At 51.9% G+C, this 21,405-nt stretch overlaps 1 protein-coding gene across 2 annotated transcripts in view; it reads right to left on the reverse strand.

The window, feature by feature from the left end:
* Positions 1-21,405, reverse strand: part of AKAP1 (A-kinase anchoring protein 1) — a 32,169-nt gene that overhangs the window by 10,121 nt on the left and 643 nt on the right. The window contains exons 1-2 of one of the 2 annotated variants that reach the window (XM_059998095.1): positions 4,147-4,307; positions 1,425-3,066 (exon numbers count right to left, since the gene is read on the reverse strand). In XM_059998095.1, coding sequence (XP_059854078.1) covers positions 1,425-3,042 — 1,618 coding nt within the window. In that variant the 5' untranslated portion in view covers positions 3,043-3,066; positions 4,147-4,307. Of the gene's footprint in view, positions 1-1,424; positions 3,067-4,146; positions 4,308-21,405 lie in introns of those variants that run through there. The other variant, XM_059998096.1, reaches the window with a different exon arrangement.

A 21,405-nucleotide genomic window follows, 5' to 3' on the forward strand; every position in this document is an offset into this window, starting at 1 on the left:
CCAGCCGCTGCCCGACGGAACAGGACGCGCCTGTCACCCCAGTGACACCTAGAGGCAGCTCCAACCACACCAGGAACTCCGGCAAGGCCGGCTCCACTCAGCTGGGTGGTCCCTGGGCCACTCTAAGCTTCGACCTCCTCGCGCCCAAGGCAGGGCTACTGCGGGAGAATGCTGGAAGGCTCGAGCCTGGAGCCGGGCACAGCTAGTGCTCAGTGGGTGGCTCCACCACGCTCCCACCTGCCATGCCCACACCTCCCCGCTCACCACTCTCTCCCCTGCAGCCTGGACACATCTGAGTAGCTACTACAATCAAACTGGAGTCAGCATGGTGAGGCTGAGGGGCAAGAGGCAAAGGGAAACTCCTTTATTCCTAAAAGATTTTCACCCATTTTAAGATGCTTTAAAACAATTTTAAAGCATTTTAACATCCCTGAAGTTGGGTGCACCTTACGGTCTCTGGCTTCCTACACTCGTGAGCAGCAGCATTTCTTTTTTCTTTTGGAGGTACACACAAAACAGCAGCGCCTTAACAACAGCATCTTACAGGTGACGACTTGTAGCGTGTGGTACACACCAGATGCTGCCGAAAGCAGTGATATTCCCAAGAGTCCCGACCTTCCTGGAGCCGCAACGGTAGGGAGTGGCTCCAGGACAAGCAAGCTGGATACCCACAGAGGGAATCCATGGCCTCCTTCCGTGAGATCAATGAAAATACCCCAGGGAAGCTGCAAAACCGGGGACAGGAGCTGCTGACCTGTCTACGCTGGGGTCAGCACTCGAAAAACCCAGTGGACACTTCGTTACCAAAGTGCCCCTTTCCCGGGGGTGGAACTGCAGCTGCACAGAAAGGAAATGCCTGAGGTTCTCTGCGAAGGAATAGGTGACAGCAACACGCAGGGAGGCGTGAGCCTCCCGCGAGGATTCAAGGCTGTGGCCATTCTCTGGGCACTTACCCCGAAAGAGCTTCTGGAGAAGGAAAGCAGGCGGAGACATGGGAACAAGCACATGATTAAAAGGAAATAAACCATAAAAAAAAGCTTACCCATCCTTGGTACTCAAGGGAATTAAAGCTGAGGAGGCCTCTCCTTTTTAGAAAAAAAGCTATTACGAGGTTAGCGTTTAAGAGAGAGACACACTCAGGTTAATGGGTGAACCCAACTTTGAGCTGGTTCCTTCGGAAGGACTGGGAAGGGTCCCTGGCTGACGAACCAAGTTACAGTTCCCGTGGCTTTGGGGTTCAGGGCAGCCTAACTTCTCAGTTACCCACCAGCTCTATGCTGTACCCCGACTTTCTGCAGGCCGGCTGGGACACAGCACTGGAGAGCGTCATTACTTGCACAAGGAGCAGAGGCAGGCCGGCTGCCTTTCCCGACCAAATAAAGGGAGACCCCTGGTCCTCTGAGGGACACCCCAGGCCCTCCTACCTCCCGAATGATCTGCTTCCGCACCCACGGTCCATCCATCCTCAGCCCCCAGGTCCGACAGCTCCCCTTTCAGCACCCCGTTGCTGAAGGGCACAGTACTTTCTGGCAGCAGCGGGGTGGTAGCCTTGTCCCTGGGGCTGGAGGTGGTCTCTGTACAAGAGTCTTCGAGCCCCGAAGTGCTGACAGAATCTGAGCACTGCCCAGAAGAGGCCACGGAGGGGACACCCTGGCCGTTGCTGGACACGCAGGTGACACAAGCGGCATCTTCTGCCAGGATGCTTGCCTCGTCCAGTGACTCTCCAAGGGAGGCAGCCGGTGGAGGGCAGGGGGCCAGGGAGACGTGGTGCGCGGAGTTCTTTGGCTTCCTGTCCTTGGTGGGGCTGGACAGGGGGCTGGTCAGGCAGCTCACGTACGTCTTTGGTGGGGGCAGATCCTCTGCCGGCAGGTCTGCAGAGGGGAAGGCGGCGTCCACCGGGCCCGTGGCTGCCTCCGCTGTGGCCAGAGCAGGCTCCGCGGCATCCTGGCCCAGGGCAGCTCTCTGGTGGGCTCGGGCGCAGCTCTCCTCCTTCGGCCCTTGGAGCTGAGCGGCCGAGGCCGGATGCATCCGACCCGCGATCCTGCCCATCGTGGTGCTCAGCACCTCCTCGGTGGCCTCCAGGATCACTTTGGAGATGATCTGGAAGGCAGCCTGCTCGACCTTCTCGTTTCTGTCCAAGGTCTCTTCCTTGCCCAGCTCCCGGCTGAAGTCTCCGTCCCAGCCTCTGCTCCCCCTGACCCGGGGCGCTGGTGTCTCATCGGGCGTTGCCAGCTCCGAGTGGGCCGACTCCACGAAGCTACTCAGCAACTTCCCCACGGGGTCCTCGTCCACCGCCAGCAGGCTGCTCCCCTTCTCTCCCCCTCCTCCCAAGGGAGCCAGGCTGGGGGCTCTGCTGCTCGGCAACTCGGGGCCCTGCTCCCGGGACACGGGACCTTCTTCCGGCACGTTTTCTCCCGTCACCGCGTCACCTGTGCCTTCGGCGCCACCCATCTCCCTGGTCTTCTCCCCAGGGTCCACCTTCTCTGCGGGCGCTGCAGACTGGCCCTGCTGGCACCGCCCTGCCGGCCTGCCCATCACGGTCTCTCGATTACACACCTCAGCTGCTTCGTGGGGGAACGGAACGCCTTTTGGGGACGGCAGGGGACACTCTAGAGGAGCACACTTGGCTTCGTCACCCGTCAGAGCGAGCTCCACCCTTGCACTGTCCTCTTTGCATGGTCCTGATGGAAACCTCGTGTCCGCGGTGTTGGGAAGGCCGCCCGAGGACTCTGGTCGCCGGTAGGCCGGGTGTGCCCGCAGCAGGGCCGGCGGCTCCACAGGGGGCTTGCTGGCGGTGGGGAGCTCCCTCTCCGGCGGCTGGGCGGCACCGGGGGGCGGGGCCGCTGCTCCAGGACAGGGGTCCTCCGCGGGAAGCGCGTCCTCCGTGGCAGGGCCAGCCCTCAGCTTCACAGCGCTGGCCCCCATCTGTTTGTTGTGGCTGCTGAAGTGCTCTTTTTTACGAGAGAAAAACCACCACCAGCCGAGGAGCGCCAGCACTCCAGGCAGTGCCAAGGGGAAAAGTGAGCGGAACTGGATCGCCATCCTGGAGGCCTGAAGTAACTATACCTGCGAGAACAGGAGAGAAAAGGGGATGCTGTGAGAGCCAGGTAAGAGGATCCCCGATGCGACTGCACAGCAAAGACAAACAGGTTCTGGCAGAGCCCTCGCTCCCCCACTTTCCCTGACCCCGCAAGGAGCATCCCTCCCTCTCGGCACACCCAAGACTCTGGGTGATCCTTGGAGGTGGGTGGGCAGGAAGACACACCTCCCCCCGCTTCTGCTCCCTCATCCATGCACACTCCCTTGAAACAAGCTGAGCCTTCTCTTGAAACCAAATCCCTTCCTGCATCACTTCTTTTTTTTTTTTTGCGGTACGCGGGCCTCTCACAGTTGTGGCCTCTCCCGTTGCGGAGCACAGGCTCCAGATGCGCAGGCTCAGCGGCCACAGCTCACGGGCCCAGCCGCTCCGCGGCATGTGGGATCCTCCCGGACTGGGGCACGAACCCGCGTCCCCTGCATCGGCAGGCAGACTCTCAACCACTGCGCCACCAGGGAAGCCCTTGCATCACTTCTTGATGCCAAATTCTCCCTATGTTCCCCCAAGGGACTAGTTATGTTTAGTGCTTTAGTTCTCTAAACTCCCAGAGCACTTATCTATCCAGGTGGTGTTGGAGCATTTTTAAATACCAATGGAATCCACATGTACATGTCCCTTGCGTGCACCCCCAAAATCATGAGTCAGTGAAATAGTAGTTACGCAGCAGTAAAGTCAGAACAGAGGATGAGTAAGATTTTTAAAAGGATAGGGGAGGACTTCCCTGGTGGCACAGTGGTTAAGAATCTGCCTGCCAATGCAGGGGACAAAGGTTCGATCCCTGGTCCGGGAAGATCCCACATGCCGCGGAGCAACTAAGCCCGTGCGCCACAACTACTGAGCTCACGTGCTGCAACTACTGAAGCCAGCACACCTAGAGCCTGTGCTCCGCAACAAGGGAAGCCACTGCAATGAGAAGCCCGCGCACCACAACAGAGTAGCCCCCGCTCGCCGCAACTAGAGAAAGCCCACACGCAGCAACGAAGACACAACGCAGCCGCCCCAGAAAAAGGATAGGGGATACTCCAAGGTGAGGGACCAGTAAAACACACAGTGGCGTGGAGATACGGTCATGTTTGAGAGTCAAGTCGTTTACTGGGCTCGATGAGGGTCCTGCACCCGCTGCAGAGTCTGGACTTTTTCCTGTAGACAACAGAGAACCAGCTTTGGTCTGCAAGGCACACACACCAAACTGTGTCTCTAGCTTATTCTGGGAGCAGGACAAAGAGTATTAAGCGAAAGAAAGCTGAAGACCTAGAGTCCGTTAGATCCCGGTAAGTAGAAATAAGAGCCTAGAGGAAGGCGGGAGACACGTAAAGGAGACAGGGAACTGTTTTCTTCACCTGTAAGGTGGGGACACACCTTGTAAAGGATGGCTGGTATAAGATCACTTGAGATACGTGTTAATCATTGTAAAGCAGGTTAGCTCTCATTAGAGGTATGCGACAAACTTATTCTAGAATACACACTTGTATCCTCTGCCTCCCATACAGCAAATTTTATTCTGTCTGCAAAAACTGTAAGTCTTCTTAAAACCAAAAATCCTCCACTGATATGGTGAATTACTCCTTAATTTGGTTTGTGCTTTGTTGCAGAGATGAATGTAAATGCTTTAACAACTCTTATTTACTTATATCAATGTTTAATTTTCTTATATCAATGTTCTCGGGAAAACCCAGAACAGAGTTCCCCAGGTGGTTCTAATGTTCAACCGAGGCAAAAAAAGTTTAACCACTGCACAAAAAAAAAAAAAAGTCCTGGAGACTCTGCTTCTCAAAGTGCAGTTTATGGACCAGAAGCACTGAGCATCACCTGAGAAACTGCTCTAAATACAGTATCTCAGCTCTACCCCAGACCATTTAACAAGACCAGCAAAGGACTCACAAGCAACATGACAGCTTGTGAAGGACTAGGAAAAGTGTTCTGCTCCAAAGTGAGGGGGTCGGGGAGGGGTGGGAGGGGTCATCTCCAGAAACTCCTTCATCTGTAAAAATAAACCTTCTTGCTAATATCTGAAGATGAAGCAATGGAATTGGAAAATACAAAGCAGAGTTAAACAATGGCCAGGGCTCAGAAGACTATATTCATCCCTTCAGGCACAAAACTCCAATGATGCTACCTTAGAGCTTCAAATTCAAACACGGAACCTCACTAGATGCTTTCCCTTGCATTGCTTAATCCTCAACCACCGGGTTTGCAATATGCATTACCATCCTAAAGGTTAAAATAACTCCAGGTCACACAGCCAAGAGGTTGAACTCAGGTTCTACTCCACATTAAATCTAGAACCCACTTTAATGAGTCTGTGCAGACGAGGCATTGTACAGGCCAAGGAAAGGAGAAGTTTGTACCCCTCTTAAAACTTGATGGCCCTATTTTTTGACCCACCTCCTCGAGTAATGGAAATAAGAACAAAAATAAACAAATGGGACCTAATGAAACTTAGAAGTTTTTCACAGCAAAGGAAACCATAAACAAGACGAAAAGACAACCCTCAGAATGGGAGAAAATATTTGCGAATGAATCAATGGATAAAGGATTAATCTCCAAAATATACAAACAGCTCATGCAGCTCAATATCAAAACAACAAATAACTCAATCAAAAAATGGGCAGAAGACCTAAATAGACGTTTCTCCAAAGAAGACATACAGATGGCCAAGAGGCACATGAAAAGATGCTCAACATCACTAATTATTAGAGAATGCAAATCAAAACTACAATGAGGTATCACCTCACACCGGTCAAAATGGCCATCACCAAAAAATCTACAAACAATAAATGCTGGAGAGGGTGTGGAGAAAAGGGAACCCTCTTGCACTGTTGGTGGGAATGTAAATTGATACAGCCACTATGGAGAACAGTAGAATAGAAAAACAGAATTACCATATGACCCAGCAATCCCACAACTGGGCATATACCCTGAGAAAACCATAATTCAAAAAGACACATGCACCCCAATGTTCACTGCAGCACTAATTACAGGTTATGGAAGCAACCTAAATGCCCATCGACAGATGAATGGATAAAGAAGATGTGGTACATATACATACAATGGAATATTACTCAACCATAAAAAGGAATGAAATTGGGTCATTTGTAGAGACGTGGGTGGACCTAGAGACTGTCATACAGAGTGAAGTAAGTCAGAAAGAGAAAAACAAATATCGTATATTAATGCATATATGTGGAATCTAGAAAAATGGTACAGATGAACCTGTTTGCAAGGCAGAAATTGAGACACAGATGTAGGGAACCAATGTATGGACACCAAGGGGGGAAAGGAGCGGGGTGGCATGAATTGGGAGATTGGGACTGACATATATACATTATTATGTATAAAACAAATAACTAATGAGAACCTGCTATATATAGCACAGGGAACTTGACTCCTCTTTGCTGTACAGCAGAAACTAACACAACACTCTAAAACAACTATACCCCAACTAAAAAAACACAAAACACCTTGATGACCCTACCCTATGACCCCAAAATCCCACACCTGGAATCTTTCCTTAAAAAAAATACCACAGGCAGAGGTCTATATAAGAGTGCTCACTGGGGTACCATTTGAAACAAGACTCAAAGCAACGGCTGCTAAATCTATCGTAGACTCCATGGTCATACCAGTTTTGGAAAATGAGGCTGATTCTCCTGTACTGACATGGAAAACTTGCCATGATACAGAAAATAAAAGCGGTAGACCACTGTGGGTACGTGATGTCTATGTCCACATAATCCCATGGAAAAACTGGGAAGGATCCAGGCCAAACCTTTCAGCTGTGGAAGAGGGGAAGGTTTGTACATTGATCTTGTATCCTACAAACCCTCCCAAACTTGTTTTTTTCCTTATCTGCAAATAGGGATAGTGTTCCCTTTTTCCTTTTGGAAAGAGAGAGTTTTAAATTTCTTTAACAGAGATCCTCCAACTTGGCTGCCCACCAGCATCACTTGGGAGGCTTTTAAAATCTCACAGTGGTACCCAGAACAATTACATCAGAACCTGAGGGTGAAACCTGGGCATCGGGTTTGTTTTTTTTTTCCACTGTGCAGTCAAGTTGGGGAAGCCACTGTTCTGGAACAACCTGCACACGCCCGCAAAAAGGTGGTGGCAGATTATGGAGATTTGCTTTCTGTTCAACGTCCTTCACATAAAAATAAATAAATAAATAAAATGAAATGTGAGAAGGAAAAGAGGTTATGGGGGACGGGCACACTCAGGATAAGGCCCATTATCAGGAAATCAAGTCCCACCCAACAGATCACCTGCCACAGGAAGTGGGGCTGGGGTCTGAACACAGGTTTTCTCCTCGTCAGTAAAGTTATATTCTAATTCCTTATTATTCTAATCCCATTTCAGCAGGGCTTATAGCTGTGATTCCCATAGTATTCCAGCAATTCTCTGCTCTCAGGTAAAAGACTAAATGGAATGGGATGGAGAGGAAGAAAAAGAATCCTATGTCTTAACTACCCATAGGGGGCAGTCTCCTCACTTTACACACCAAGGACCCAAGGCCACAGACTTACATGGGGGGGGGGGGTGGTGTGTGTGTGTGTGTGTGTGTGTGTGTGTGTGTGTGTGTGTGTAAGGGGGGAGTTGCTACCAAGACATAAACTGCTTCTCAAAATAGCTGGAAGAAGCCCCCCCCCCTTTGGAAGTAAAAGCCAATCACAGGGGTCTGCTCTCCAGCAGGTGTCCCCATCCAACCCCCAGGATCTCAGAAGTTGGCTACACTACAATAGGGCAGAGGCCCAACACAAACCACCAGTCTAGCTCTGGTTCTGCACTCCACGAGGTCCACACCGCGACCCAGACCACAGCCCACCACGTCCCTGGCCTCCCCTGCCGCCTCATCTGTTCCGTTCCCAGCCCTAGTTCAGATTGAACGCACAGAACCAGCCGCCTGGGGCCATGACACGTGTTCCCTGCCTGCTGCCCAGGGACACCGCTGCCACCTGCCCACCTAACCCTGCCAGCCGAGCTCGGTCCCCAAGAGACTGAGGCACAAGCCCCCGGATCCACCATCTATAGCCCCCCCACCGCCCCCCAACAGGCTACTCAGCTAATGACAGCTCAGGAGACACGTTCTGCATTTCCAAGCCAGACAAATACCCCGTTGTTGTGCCAGAAGGGCCTCAGAGAAGGGGGGTGATGCTGCCACCGTGAAGCAGTGTCAGCCACCCCACAGGACCCTGAATGTCCCACCTGATCCCAGTGGCCACCACTCACCCCAGGGACTAGAGCTGGGGCGCCAGGAGCCGCTGCTTCTACGTGGGGAGCAGCAGTGGCCCCTCTTCTCCACGCCCACAGGGACAGGAACCGCCCGACAGGGAGAGCTCCAGGCGCTTGAGAAAAGAAGTATGAGATCCCCAGAAAGAAGGGGAACACAGGGCTCGTGTACTTTTTCCCAGCAACCAGGGGACCGTGAATAGCCTCAGGAGCCAGCTCCACCAAGAACAGAGCCAGGGGCCGCCGGGATCAGCAGACACCCCACCCAAAGGTGGCGGGTTCAGGAGGCTAGTGGGTTTCACCAAGGGCGCGGCGGCCTGGGGGCACCTCACGGGGAGCCCCACTTCTCACGAGTCAAGGAAAGTCCCTCACTTCCTCGGCCCTTCAACTTGGAAGGGCCCTACCTGAGCCAATTCACTCAGACAGACTTGTGCATCGGTAAGGCACCGTTTTCCCTGCTCCACCCGGTCTGATAGGCCTGGACAGGGGGTGCAGGATGTACCCACCTTCCCTGAATCCTGAAGGGGCTGCCTTCACGCACACACACAGCGGCAGCCCTCACGAGGCCCGCTGCTACCTTCCTTCTCTGGGCACAGACTCATGTATGAGCTGCTCTCTTTGCCCTGGTTTTGTGTGCATGTGGTTTTTTTTTTTTCTTTTTTAAACCTGAACCTCTGAAGAGGTTTGTAGTGGCATTTAACACTGGAGGTCTAACGGCCTTCACACTCGCTCACTAGTGAAGATGGCCTCCTCCCCCAGGGCCTCCCACCCCAGGCCCAGGACACTCAGGCGCAGGAAAAACCTTGCAGAAGAATGCAGAGCCGGCCCTAGCACTGGTGGGGAGGAGACCTGGCTATTTTGAATCTGGCTGCCTGCTTATTTTTAGCAGGTCCATTTGCTGGGAAATAGATGCAGGCTGGCTGGCCGCCCAGTGGTCACACAGAGCTCAACGCAGGCACGTGCCACAGCCCCCCAAGGCTGCAGCATTCACCTGGGTCAGTCCAGGTCCTAAGAAGACGTCTTCCTTCTCCCAGAGGAGCCGGCAGCTTCTCAGAACAGCTTACCTCCGGAGAAGTAATGGTCTCACTCCCAAGCGTGATGACCAGGGCAGTCACTGCAGTTTAGAGCCTTCTGCTAAATAAGAAGGCAGATCTTTGCGAGATTTACTAAACAAGAAAACAAAGAGTGTTGGTTCCATTAAATCAATTTGGCTGTGGTTACTGTGGGAAAAGAGCTGCGTGTGATTAATGATGGGGGGGGGGAAATCGACCCTAAAACAAGAGCTTAGGGGGCCAAGAGCCTTACAAGTCCAGTGTGGGCTTGGGCCTGGCCAGTGAAGCCAGATCTACTCTATGATCTGGGTCTTAGTTGCGGCATGCATGCGGGATCCAGTTCCCCGACCAGGGATCGAACCCAGGCCCCCTACAATGGGAGCGCAGAGTCTTACCAGCGGGCCACCAGGGAAGTCCCTACTCTGTGTTCTGAGTGGGCTTTTAAACACTCTCCAAGAAATCTGAACATTTCTTCCATTATTCCAGCATTACATGTTCACTTTTGCTGAAGACGGTCCCTGGGTGTTCACCAACAGGGGGCGCAAGACAGCCCATCTCTGGAGTGTCCAGCACATCAAATTCTTGCTAAGGGGCTTCCCCTCTTGAAGGGGGCCTTCCAAGGACAGGGAACAGCTACATGACTCAGAACCTAAAGCCTAGCACTTGCTGCCGCTGCATTCAGAAAATAACGGCAGGCTGCTGGCTGGGCCCATGTCGTCCCCCACCTGCCCCCCACCCCAGAGGTCTTTACAAGACTACAAGGGTGTCTCTGGGTTTGTACAGGATGCATTTACCCAATTCCTCATCAGGTTGAGCTTCCGCACATACAAATACGTTTAAGTCGCTGCAAGAAAACGCTTCTGGCCACCAGAAGCTCACAGTCCGGATGGAGGAATCTCTCTCTCTCACACACAGATGCACCGAGCTGAGCCTGACTTCGGAAGTGGGCAAAGAGAACACAAGGAGGCTGTCTCAAGGAAGGCCATGACTTCCTTAGGCTGTAATGGTGGGCTAACAGCATAAATTAAGGTTCTAAACCCAAGATGCCTTGGGGGGTGGAGCGCGCAGCAGAGTAGAGCAGGATGAGTCCGGGAGCTGGAGCCGAATGGCTGGCAGGGCCGGACAAATGGTGTTTGACCTCTGCTGTCAGGACAACGGGAAGAAGCCGTGGCAGCTGTGGCACGGCCAAAGCAGCAGGTCGCAAGAGGCAAAGGCCTGAGCCGCCCCCGAGGGGGGACTGCAGTCCAGGACTGGTGGCCACTTAAGGCACAGGGGGCCCCTGAGCGCTGGAAACGTGACCAGTGTGACTGGGGGACTGAATCTTAAAGTTTATTTGATGTTAATGTACATCTTAAACAGCCACATACAGCTGGTGGCTACCTAGTGGACAGCGCAGTGCTAGGTGGTGTCCCCGAAGACCTGAAGGAAACACAAGGGCTGGATAAACGCTGCAACGGCCAGCGCCTACCTTGCTGAGCAGAGCATGGTCCTGCCCCTGGGGGTGGGGGACGATGGTGAGCTGGGCCACTGACCCTCAGCAGCATGGCTGGGGCCCAGGAATCACAGCGCTGGGGCCATGCCTCAGGCGGCTGGTCTCGCCCAGCCGTGTTCACAGGGTTGTTACCTTCATCCTTAGGGGGCCTGGATGGGCTGTGACTCATGTTGGCACCCTAAAGACTCCAAATTAGCTCACAGTGAGGACTGTCCCCCACACCCTCCATTGTGATGGCCCAGCACAGCGGCCAGGGGAGCTAGACCAACCACACTGCCCGTTCTGGGTGGACCAGCTGTCCCACAAAAGTCACGGAACACTTCCAGTCTGCTTTCTGGGAGACCAGAGGCTTTGCCCAGTAACATCTGGGTGGGAGAACCTGCTCACTGAAGCCTCCTCCAACCAAAGCGGAAACTCGGGGTCCAGTACCTGAGCTCCAGGTAAGAAGAGTCAGAAACAAAAAAATCCCATCTGGACATGGTCTCAAATTAAGAGCTCTTCCTCCTCCAGCTCAATTGAAAATTAAACTTCCACTTAGGAAAACTCAAGAAATCAGGGACCCACGCAGGGTTAACTGCCCAACCTCTCTCCTCCTCCTCTGACCAAACCCACAGCCATCCAGTCTCACCAGGCTTCAGATGATATGGGAAAATCAGCATCTCCTACAAAGGACTTCCCATTGCTTCCCTTGGGGGTAGGGATGTGGTTCTTAAAAACGTGAAAGACTATGTCACATCTATCCTGCCCCTTATATCTGGCTCCTGGCAACCTTCTTGCTTTACAAGTGAATTCTGACAGGTTTCTGAGGACAGTGATAGAGCAGGGGCCAGGAAACTGTTCCCAGGCACACGGAGTTCCCACCCATGACCACAGAACACAAGACTGCCCAAAAGGTATGCAGGTGTGCTCTGACAACACGCTCACCTGAAAGCTAATAAGGACGGCATGTGCCTTCAGAAGGAATCAGAAAAGATGCTGCTATGAGGCAAAAGACCCTTCCCACCACCATCTCGGGTGGGAAAAGCAAAGAGGTAAGACAATGGCTTTCCAAATGGCAGACAGTGCAATATGACCAATCCCATAAAGGCACATAACGTAATTTCTACTCAACAAACATTCATCGGTACCAACAGCGTACAAAGCTCGGTGCGACACAGACAGGAATCAACAAACGCACTGCCCTCTTTCAAGACTTTCAATTCCTTTGGGGGCAAAACCCCCAATGACCTCTGCTCCAGTGGGCCTGGTACTGCCACCCTCTGCCACAGCCCAAAAGTCAGGCAAACGTCCTGGCTGGGCCAGGAGGCGGGGGTAGGAATCAGGCCGCCAGACACCCCAAATTAGGATGTTCTAGTGTCCTGGGGTGAGAGATGAAAGGACGTTAGCCTTAATGGCAGTGCCATGGGAGCCAAGGGGGCTGGGGTGCCCCCTTCAGCATGCAGACTTTCATTCTCACCACGACTTGGTACCCAGGTCCAGATCCCCTCTCATTTCAACTACTCCTGAAGTAAAGGCCGGCCTTTTGCTGGTGTGGCAGAAGGGACCTGGGGGCCTGGTTGTCTCTGCCGTCTTTCCACCAACCCTCAGCCTTCAGCTGCACAGCTCCGACCCCTGCCTTCAAAGGGGCTTGTCCTTGGGCACAGATCAGCATGCTTCTGGTTGGCTGCCCACCCTCGCACACTTTCTCACCAAGACGAGGGAGTAAAACAAGAAAGGAGGGGGCACCAATCCAGGAAGCAACACAAGAGAAGGGGAGAAGGAAGTCCCAGGATGCAGGGGAAGCAGAGCCAGGGGACCGGGGATGCTTCCCAGGAGCGACTCGGAACTGCTGAGTTTGCAGTAAGTTTAAGCACGAGAGGAGTTTCCCGAGAGGAGCTTCCGGGCAATCGACCCGCAGTGGCCAAGGCCCAGGGGTGAGTCAGAGAACTGGTGAGACATACAAAGAAAACCAAGCTAAGGAAACAAAGGAAATTAACTAGGAGAAGAGAAGGGAGGGGGGAGACAAGAAAGGAAATAGGATTGCAGCCATAGCAATATTTAGATCACAACACTGTCATGTGACCAAATGTTGGGTTACCTCTATACTGAGAGGATGAGGGGGGAAAAAGTGTAGGAATGGGCCAAGTCCTTATCTTGCAGAGCAGAAAAACAAAACAGATAATATTTTTAAAAAGGAAGGAAGGAAAAAAAGGAGTAGTATACTATTTAGAAATACAGTCGGCCCTCCCTGTCTGTGGATGCAGAACCCGAGGACAGAGGCTGTAAGGGATTTGAGCATCCGCAGATTTTGGTTATCTGCGGGGGTCCTGGAACAAACGCCCCAGGAGACCAAGAGTCAACTGTGTAGAGGTAAGTGGCAGGGAGGCCGGCTGCCTCTAGAAGAGAACAGGACAGGGTGGGGAAGCACTCCAAGCAAAGGGCTGTTCTTTCAAAGCTTACCAGAGTCAAAAGTCAAATCTGTCTACAAGCAACGCTTTGACAGAAAATTAATACGTTCTTAAGTATTACCTACAATGGATGCTCTACTACCATACAACTTTATGTTTCTTGTTAACCATTGTAACAAATATGTATTAGTGCCAATTCATCTTTTTTTTTTTTTTTTTTTTTTTACGGTACGCGGGCCTCTCACTGCTCTGGCCTCTCCGTTGCGGAGCACAGGCTCCGGACGCGCAGGCTCAGCGGCCACGGCTCACGGGCCCAGCCGCTCTGCAGCATGTGGGATCTCCCCGGACCAGGGCACGAACCCATGTCCCCTGCATCAGCAGGCGGACTCTCAACCACTGAGCCACCAGGGAGGCCCCCAATTCATCTATGCACAAACTTATACTGCTTTATTTTCCCATAATAACTGATACCAACCTTCCTTCAGAAAACCCCCAACTGCCCCGCTGACATACAGTAACACTCAGAAAGAGAACATGCTTACTGACAGCTAGACCCTTTCAGAGACAAGGCATATGATCCCCCCCACCCCGGTGAGGTCACACCAACCCCCCAGGGCTAGCCATTTAATAAAGATTTTAATACCCACAGCGAGCCAGGTTCCACTGGGGTTGGGGGCAGGGAGGTGGGGGAGCCCTCCGGAAGCAAAGGTGGAAGGAGGGGTAGGGAGTCACATTTCAGATGAGATAATACCGCAAAGAAGCCGGAACCTGCAGCCTCTCTCAACAGATTCAGACAGCTGAGCCCTAGGCATCCCCTGCACGTAATGAATTAACCAGACTCCTGTGCATCCAGAATGGTACTAGTTGGGAGAGCTGAGAAAGCCAATCACTTTCTGTGTTGCGTAGATTAAACGAGGAACCCAGGCTGACGAAGGCTGGATCAAGTGTGCCTGGGAGAGGGGGAGCTTTAGACAGAATGGTCAAGGAAGGTCTCTCTGCAGAGGTGGCAGGAGAGTGAACAGCAAGGAGCAGCTCTGCCAAGATCCTGAGAGGACAGGGAAAGGAGAGGGGGAGAAGGTTCCAGCGGGGAGAAGACGTGCCAGCAACCTAAGGCAGGAACAAGCCTGGCTGACTCAAGAGACAGCAAGAAGGGGAGGCAAAGACGAGGCTGGAGGGCCGCTGCCAGAGAAACTGCTCCCCAGCATCGCTGCGCAGAAGCCATGCTGAAGGTTACGAACCTGGAAGACCAGGTTCACCCAACTCCCTCCAGAGAGGGGGACCGACTTGCCCAAAAAGCCAGGGGACTGTAGTTTCTGAATGAACAGAAGTCGACTGCAGCGTCCGCTCCAGGACAGAGTGCCTCTGTGGCTGGTAGCATGGCGGGCACGTACTGTGAGCCAACAGAGGTTGGCTCTGAGTTCTCAGCAAATGCATCTGCCAGGAAGCCCTGGGGTCGTTAGCCCTGGAGGACCGCAGCTAAGCCCTCACCCACAGTGCCTCCACACCCTCAAGTGCATCTGTCCCAATAAGGTGGCCCAGCCCCCCTCCGGGGGTGGGGGTGGGGTTGCGGATGGAGGACAGAGACAGACAGACACACACACAGAAGTCCCTGCCACTTCTTTGAATCGGACTTTGCGAAAACAACCTTGTTCTCCAGCCAACGTAAACCATAGGCAACAGAGGACCTTATATGGCTCTAAGCTTTCTTAATCAGAAACAAGAGAGATGGGCTGGAGCTGGCAGCTCCAAGTTAGAGGAAAGAAGGGACAAGAAAGGGGGGAGAATGGAGGGCAGCGAGAAACAAAACTTGTTTGTCAAACCCCTTTTTCATATCTCTTCAGCCTCAGTGGCTTCCCAGTAAGAATTCCTGCTGAAGGGCATGGGTTTGCCTTCTCTCGTGGTTTTATTTTGGCTTAAGTCAGAGGATGCCAGTTATGAGGCTGCCGCGGATTCATAGTTTTACAGAGTTTTTAGTGGCCTGTCCTCAGGCTGGGTGACTTCCCACGAAGACAGAACTAATGTGATTTCCTGAGAAATCGGCTGCTGGGTCGTCCTTCCCTAGGACAGCAATCCTGACCTAGGAGTGCCGGCTCACTGGGCTGCCTCGGTCACATGCCTGCCTGGCCCGGGAGGCAGGGGTGGGTCCTTGCCACAGGTCCAGATAGAAAAAGCAGCCCAGGGACCTCTTAAGTGACCGCACACACATATACATCCCCCATGACAGTCTCTAGGGTGGCTTTATTCTCCTTCCTCCCCTGATTAGGAGAGGCAGCAGCTCTGGCACCAGGACCTGCCCCGTACACTGAAGCCACATGCACTTGGCCCTCCTAAAGGATACCACCTGCTAAAAATAGCATGATAGCACATGCTTGGCTGGGCGGGCCTCACCAAAGTCAAAGGACAAAGCAAGGAGGTTAGTCTCAGCATGGCCTCTCCTCACTAGAGACAGAGCTCACGCCCATCCCAGTGCAGCTCAGGGCAAGCCACTCCTCTCTCTCAGGAGGGGCAGGAAGGGGGAGGGGCAGGAGATCTGTCTTCCCAGCCAAGGCTGGAGGGAAGGGGCGGGGCAGGGCAGCGTGCTGAGAGCTGAGGGCTGGGCTTGAAGGGATCCTGCTGCCTGCTCCAACAGGGAGCAAGCCAAGCTACTCTCAGGCGATGGCCTGTTGAGGCCAGGGGATGGTCTCGAAACCCTGTGTGAGGTCTGACAGGCCACACTATTACTAGCCAGGGAATGAGTGACTTCAAGGCTGCCTTTTCAACCAGGTGATCAAACTAAGCCAGAGTCTCAAGAGCAGTCCTCCAGGCCCTAAGGCATGGTTATGCAGCTCCAAGGCACTGGATGGTTGCGTAATTCTGATAAAATACTTGCCTTAAAGATCCTTAACTTCTGTTTCCTGTAAAATGATAACATCCAAAGAAATGGGATACAAATACCTCCCTCCTAGGGCTGAATGAGGCTGTAATGACCTAACAGTCTGACTCAGTTTGTGGGATTTTATTCTTTTAAAAACCCAGTTTCACTTTCTGGATGAGGATGGAGGGGTAATGGGGCAGTTAACAAGAAACAGCCTCTAAGCAGGGAGCTAGAGATACTGAACCCTGATCTAAGCCCCAAGACAGCCCAGTCCTGTGCCCTGGGATCAGCTTACCTTCCTTAGGGCCTCTGTTTCCACATACACAAACTAGAAATTCTTTTTTTTTTTAATTAATTAATTTATCTTTGGCTGCATTGGGTCTTCATTGCGCACGGGCTTTCTCTAGTTGCTACTCTTCATTGTGGTGCGTGGGCTTCTCACTGCGGTGGCTTCTCTGGTTGCGGAGCACGGGCTCTAGGCGCGAGGGCTTTAGTAGTCGTGCCTCGTGGGGTCAGTAGTTGTGGCTCGTGGGCTCTAGAGTGCAGGCTCAGTAGTTGTGGCGCACGGGCTTAGCTGCTTCTCAGCATGTGGGATCTTCCCAGACCAGGGCTCGAACCCGGTCCCCTGCATTGACAGGCAGATTCGTAACCACTGTGCCATCAGGAAAGTCCACAAACTAGGAATTCTTAACCTCATAGGATTGAGAGAGAATAAAAAGGGAATAACGTGCAAAAACCCTGCCAAATTATCAGGTATACGATAGGTACTCAGTAAGTGTCTGTTATGCATCTTCTGCTGTTGGGGTCCAAAGAAAGAGTTCACATTATATGCCAAAGGCCAGTCTAGTAGGGTTCAAACTAAGCACACCCAGGACTAGATGAGGGGCATCTGGAAATAGAGCGCACTCCCCAGAGCCGGCTCCACACCAACACTTCGGGATCCCCACTGGGGACCAACTCTCCCCGAGGCCTTCAGTAAAGCCAGGCCTCCTAACACTGAGATGGACCGGAGAAGCAGAATGAAAATGACGCTTGTCCGCAAGGTGTCTGCAACCTGGTTCAGCAGAGGGCCCACACTGAGACCTGCAGGAAGTCATCAGGTGAGTGAAGGACCAAATAGCAAGTCTCCTGACGTAACGACCAAGCCAGTGAGCACTGGCCTTGGAGAAGCAGCGAGGACCTTTACACTGATAAACAGGCTCTCAAGCGAAAACGGCTTTCCAAAGGCTTAGCGTCTGGCCCCTTCACTTCACACTCCCATCCCCAGAGCCCTCACTACACTCCTTTCTCAAACTGTTTCATAATTGATCACTGCCCTCCAAGCTGGCAGGCCGGAACTTGCTCTGAACATGCCATGGAGAGGACTGATAAATAACTTGTCACCAAAGCTGTTGGGTGTGTGGAATACGGAAGACTAAGCCCAAACACATGATGCTTTACAAGGCGAGACAATGAAGCTTTTAGAGTTGGGCAAAGAACTAAGTCCAGTGCTGTCCGACAGAGCTTTATGTGATGATGAAAATGTTCCAGAACCTGCACTGTCCAGTACTGCAGCCACTGGCCACATGAAGCTACTGAGCACTTGAAATGTGACTACTGTCACCAAGGAACTAATTTTTTAATTTTACTTAATGCTTTAAAAAAGTTATATTTAACTAGCTACACATAACTAGTAGCTACCCTATAGGACAAGGCAGCTCTAGACCCTCAACCCTAAAGACAGACTGAGGAGAATAAAGATATTGTAAAAAATAAAAATATTTAGTACAGTAGCACCTTAGAGTTAAATGAACTTCCAATGCACCTAAAACAGTGGGTTGTCATTTTTTTCTTAGACTTCGGCTTGTACTACCCAGGCACCCCCAGCCCAAACACACCCTGCCTCCCATACACAACCTGCGGCAACTCTACCTCCCAGCAGCCTAAGGGGCTGACTAACTCCAGGGGTTAAGATTGTGCTCTTAGGGGCACAGTCTGAATGCCTTTGGTGTTGACCAATCTTCTTTCACCAGCTAAAGAAACTAAGACCCTGAGGGCCAACAGACCTGCCTGGAACCCCAGCCAGGTTTCAACCCTGAAAGCGGCACCCAGATCTCAACCTCCACTCCACCCACAACCCCCAATCCAGGGCTCTTGCTAGCTAAGTCCAGGGTGAAACAAGCCTCATCAGCCCTCAGCACTGCATACCTTTACTTCCAGAACTCTTCTGAGGCCCTGCTTTGTTCCTAAGTACACGGGCCTCAGTGAGGACCGGCTAAGTGAAGGCAGCCAGGCTGTACGACCAGATGGGGACAGAATGTTTACTGTCAACTGTTGCAAACTTATCAAACCGAGCTGCAGAGACACTCAAGATGGCAAGAACTGGACAGAACAAAGACCACTTAGTAGAACCATTTAGGAAGAGGAAAAGGACACCTCGAAAGTTCCTTATAACTGAAAGCCAGTCCTCAGAATGCTGAATGATAACACACATTCCTTTACTGCAACAATCTGCTTAGAAAGCAACAGAAAGATTAGGTGAAAAGCCCATGGACTTGATGACTCCTTGTCCTTCTCACAAAAGCCCTCTAGTTCAAGTCCAAACCCACACTTGTCGGTTTCTCTATCCCTCTATTTGTATTTTTTATTTGCCACTGAAACAATCCCGAATGAACTCTAGCTTCACCCTCAACTGCACTCAGAGGTGTCAGGATTAAAGGATTAGGGAGGCGTTTGCTTGTAACTCACCTCCCAGAGTAACTATCAAGGAAGAGGTGTCCCCTAAATTTTAGTTTCCATGTCCCCACCAGCTATTTCTCCAGCTACTCTGTCCTACCCGAAACACTGTCACTGTTTTACACGGCCCAAGTTTAAAACTAGGTACGAGGGCCAGCAGGTTTGCTCGGTGGAAATGCCACACACAAAGGGTACTTGATGTTAAACGATCAAAGGTGAAACCTGTGTGAGACATTACACCAGAAAGGGATGTGGAAGAAACAACCTGCCCTAGAAATGAAGGTTTAGGATTAAAATACATCCCACAAAGATCAGCAACTCAAATAGCATGAAATGATTTCAGTGGGATAAGAGGCCCGTAAGGGCCCACCACCACCTGCCCAGAGCAGAGGGAAACTCCCTAGCGGGGTAAGCTGAAGGTACTAAGTCACACCCAAAACTTCCCCACAAGAGCACAGCGGTCCAGACTGCAGAGAAGCCCATTCATTCTAGACTCACAGGGAAGATGAGGAAGGAGGAGCCTGGGGAGAATGGGCTGGAAGGCACCAGCTCACCAGGCACATGGGGTGCTGTAGGCTTGAGCCAGGAGGCTGGCTGGCAAAGTGTGGGGAAGCCAATTTGTTTTCCCCCTCCTTCCAACCAAGTTTCCAGGTCAGAGGTTGGGGAGTAGGGTACTTTTATTAGAATTCAAGTCACTTCACAGATTCAAGGGAAACTTAAAGTCAGTCTCAGAGACTCTTTAAGAAAGAGGGAAAAAAAGAAATCAATGCTTGAGCAGCCATCGTGTACCAGGCACAGTGCCATGCCCCACGAATATTATCGCAATTTGTCTTTAGGATGGGAGAACACCGAAAAGCCTAAAACTAGCCTTCACCCACAAACGATGGTTATGACCTGGCCTGGGTTCAAAGCCCAAGAATAACTGGGGTTACCAGGTAGAGCAAAACAAATGACTTTAAAATACTGATGCTGAGCAACCTTATACTGGAGACACATCCCCGTGGCACCTGAGCAGCCACTTCCAACAGACACCTTCACTGCCGCCCTGCAGTGGCCAAGTCTGAGTGTACTTCCTAGAAACAGCTGGGAGGAGGAAATGATAGTCACACAAAGGGCTCCAGCTAGACACTCACAGGCTGGGAGGGGATCAGTTACCTGCAACTTCTGGGCCATCACCTGACAAAACATATGACAAGAGAGCCTATTTAATCCAGGTAGGCACAAAGGCTTCAAAGATTTGCATACTTGTAGGACGCAGAGAACCTACTCTAGCCTAGGGCCATTCTTCATCTGAGAATATACCCAGGAATTACTACCCAGAACCCACAAAACTAGTTTTGAGGTTCAAGAGGAAAGGTTCAACACAAGTCAGAAAAGCTCCCCCAAAATTACTTCACTTGCTTCCAGTGCTGAGAAAATCTTAAATAATCAGCAGGTGAACCACCTGAACTTCAAGAAAAGAGGAACTGATAAATGGTCAAATCATGCTGCCCTCTCTGCATTTCTAAGATGCTCTGTACCTTTAAGAGCAAAGAGGGTGGGTGGTGCTTACTAAGAGCCCAAACTTCTAAATAGAATTAAAAAAAAAAAAAAAAAAAAACTAATCCGGGAAGGACTTAGTTACAATAACAGGGTAGCAAAGTAAGGTCACTAGCTGCCAGAATTAATAGCTTCTTGTGAATGGTGCTTCTTGATCAATAATTTCGACAAACGGGGTGGGGGGCTTGGATAGCAAACCAACAGATATGACTGTACCAAGTGTCCAGCAACCCAGATTTCCCTGCAGGAAATAAATTTAAACACCAAGCAGCCTGAACTTCATAGGGGAAAGATGTCTAGTTTAACCTAATTGTCCTGCCCACACACCCTACCCGACCTGAGAGGCCTCCTCTCACACCTGGAGTTAAGTGCACCGGGTTTGTGTTAGTAGAGGCCGGGGGGGCAAGAAGGCGCCAGCCAACCTCTGCATGTCCGCGGAGAAGGGAGACCGCGAAACGCCCAGGGCTTCCAAGCAGTCCCAGGTCTATTCGGCACCACCCAACACACCAACAGCTCCTATCCGTCTCTTGTGCCTTCCTTGGAGGGGAAATGGGAGGAACCGCACCCAAGGGCACAAAATAGTAAAACTGGTGAAAGCCTGCCCAAATACACTTTGATCCAGAACCCCGAAACCAGCGTGGTCCCTCCGGCCCGAGGACCAGAGGTGGGTGCAGGCGGAGCCCGACACGTGACCCACAAACCCGCGGGCATTAAGTCAGCGGACACACGGGACAGGACAGCCTCCGCCTCTCCGACACCCTTTAAGGGGCTGCAAAAGCTAATCCTCTTGAGAGACACCAAGCCTTTCACATCGGGAAACGGTTTCCCTCCGCCCGCAACAAGGTTCCAATCACGACCTATCTCCTAGCTCATCCTCCCGGCTCTGCAAACCGAGCCCCTTCCCCTGGTTCGCCGCACTGAACTCCCAGGGGCAGAGAGACCAGCTCTAGTCTGCCACCGCCGGCCTCGATGGGGAGCACCCCCGGGCGATATAAAGGGGCCCAGAAGTTGGGTGAGGTTCCTGAAGTGACCAATTCAACTCA

The sequence above is a fragment of the Delphinus delphis genome, chromosome 19 (genome assembly GCF_949987515.2).
Source record: "Delphinus delphis chromosome 19, mDelDel1.2, whole genome shotgun sequence".
Taxonomy (NCBI): Eukaryota; Metazoa; Chordata; class Mammalia; order Artiodactyla; family Delphinidae; genus Delphinus; species Delphinus delphis.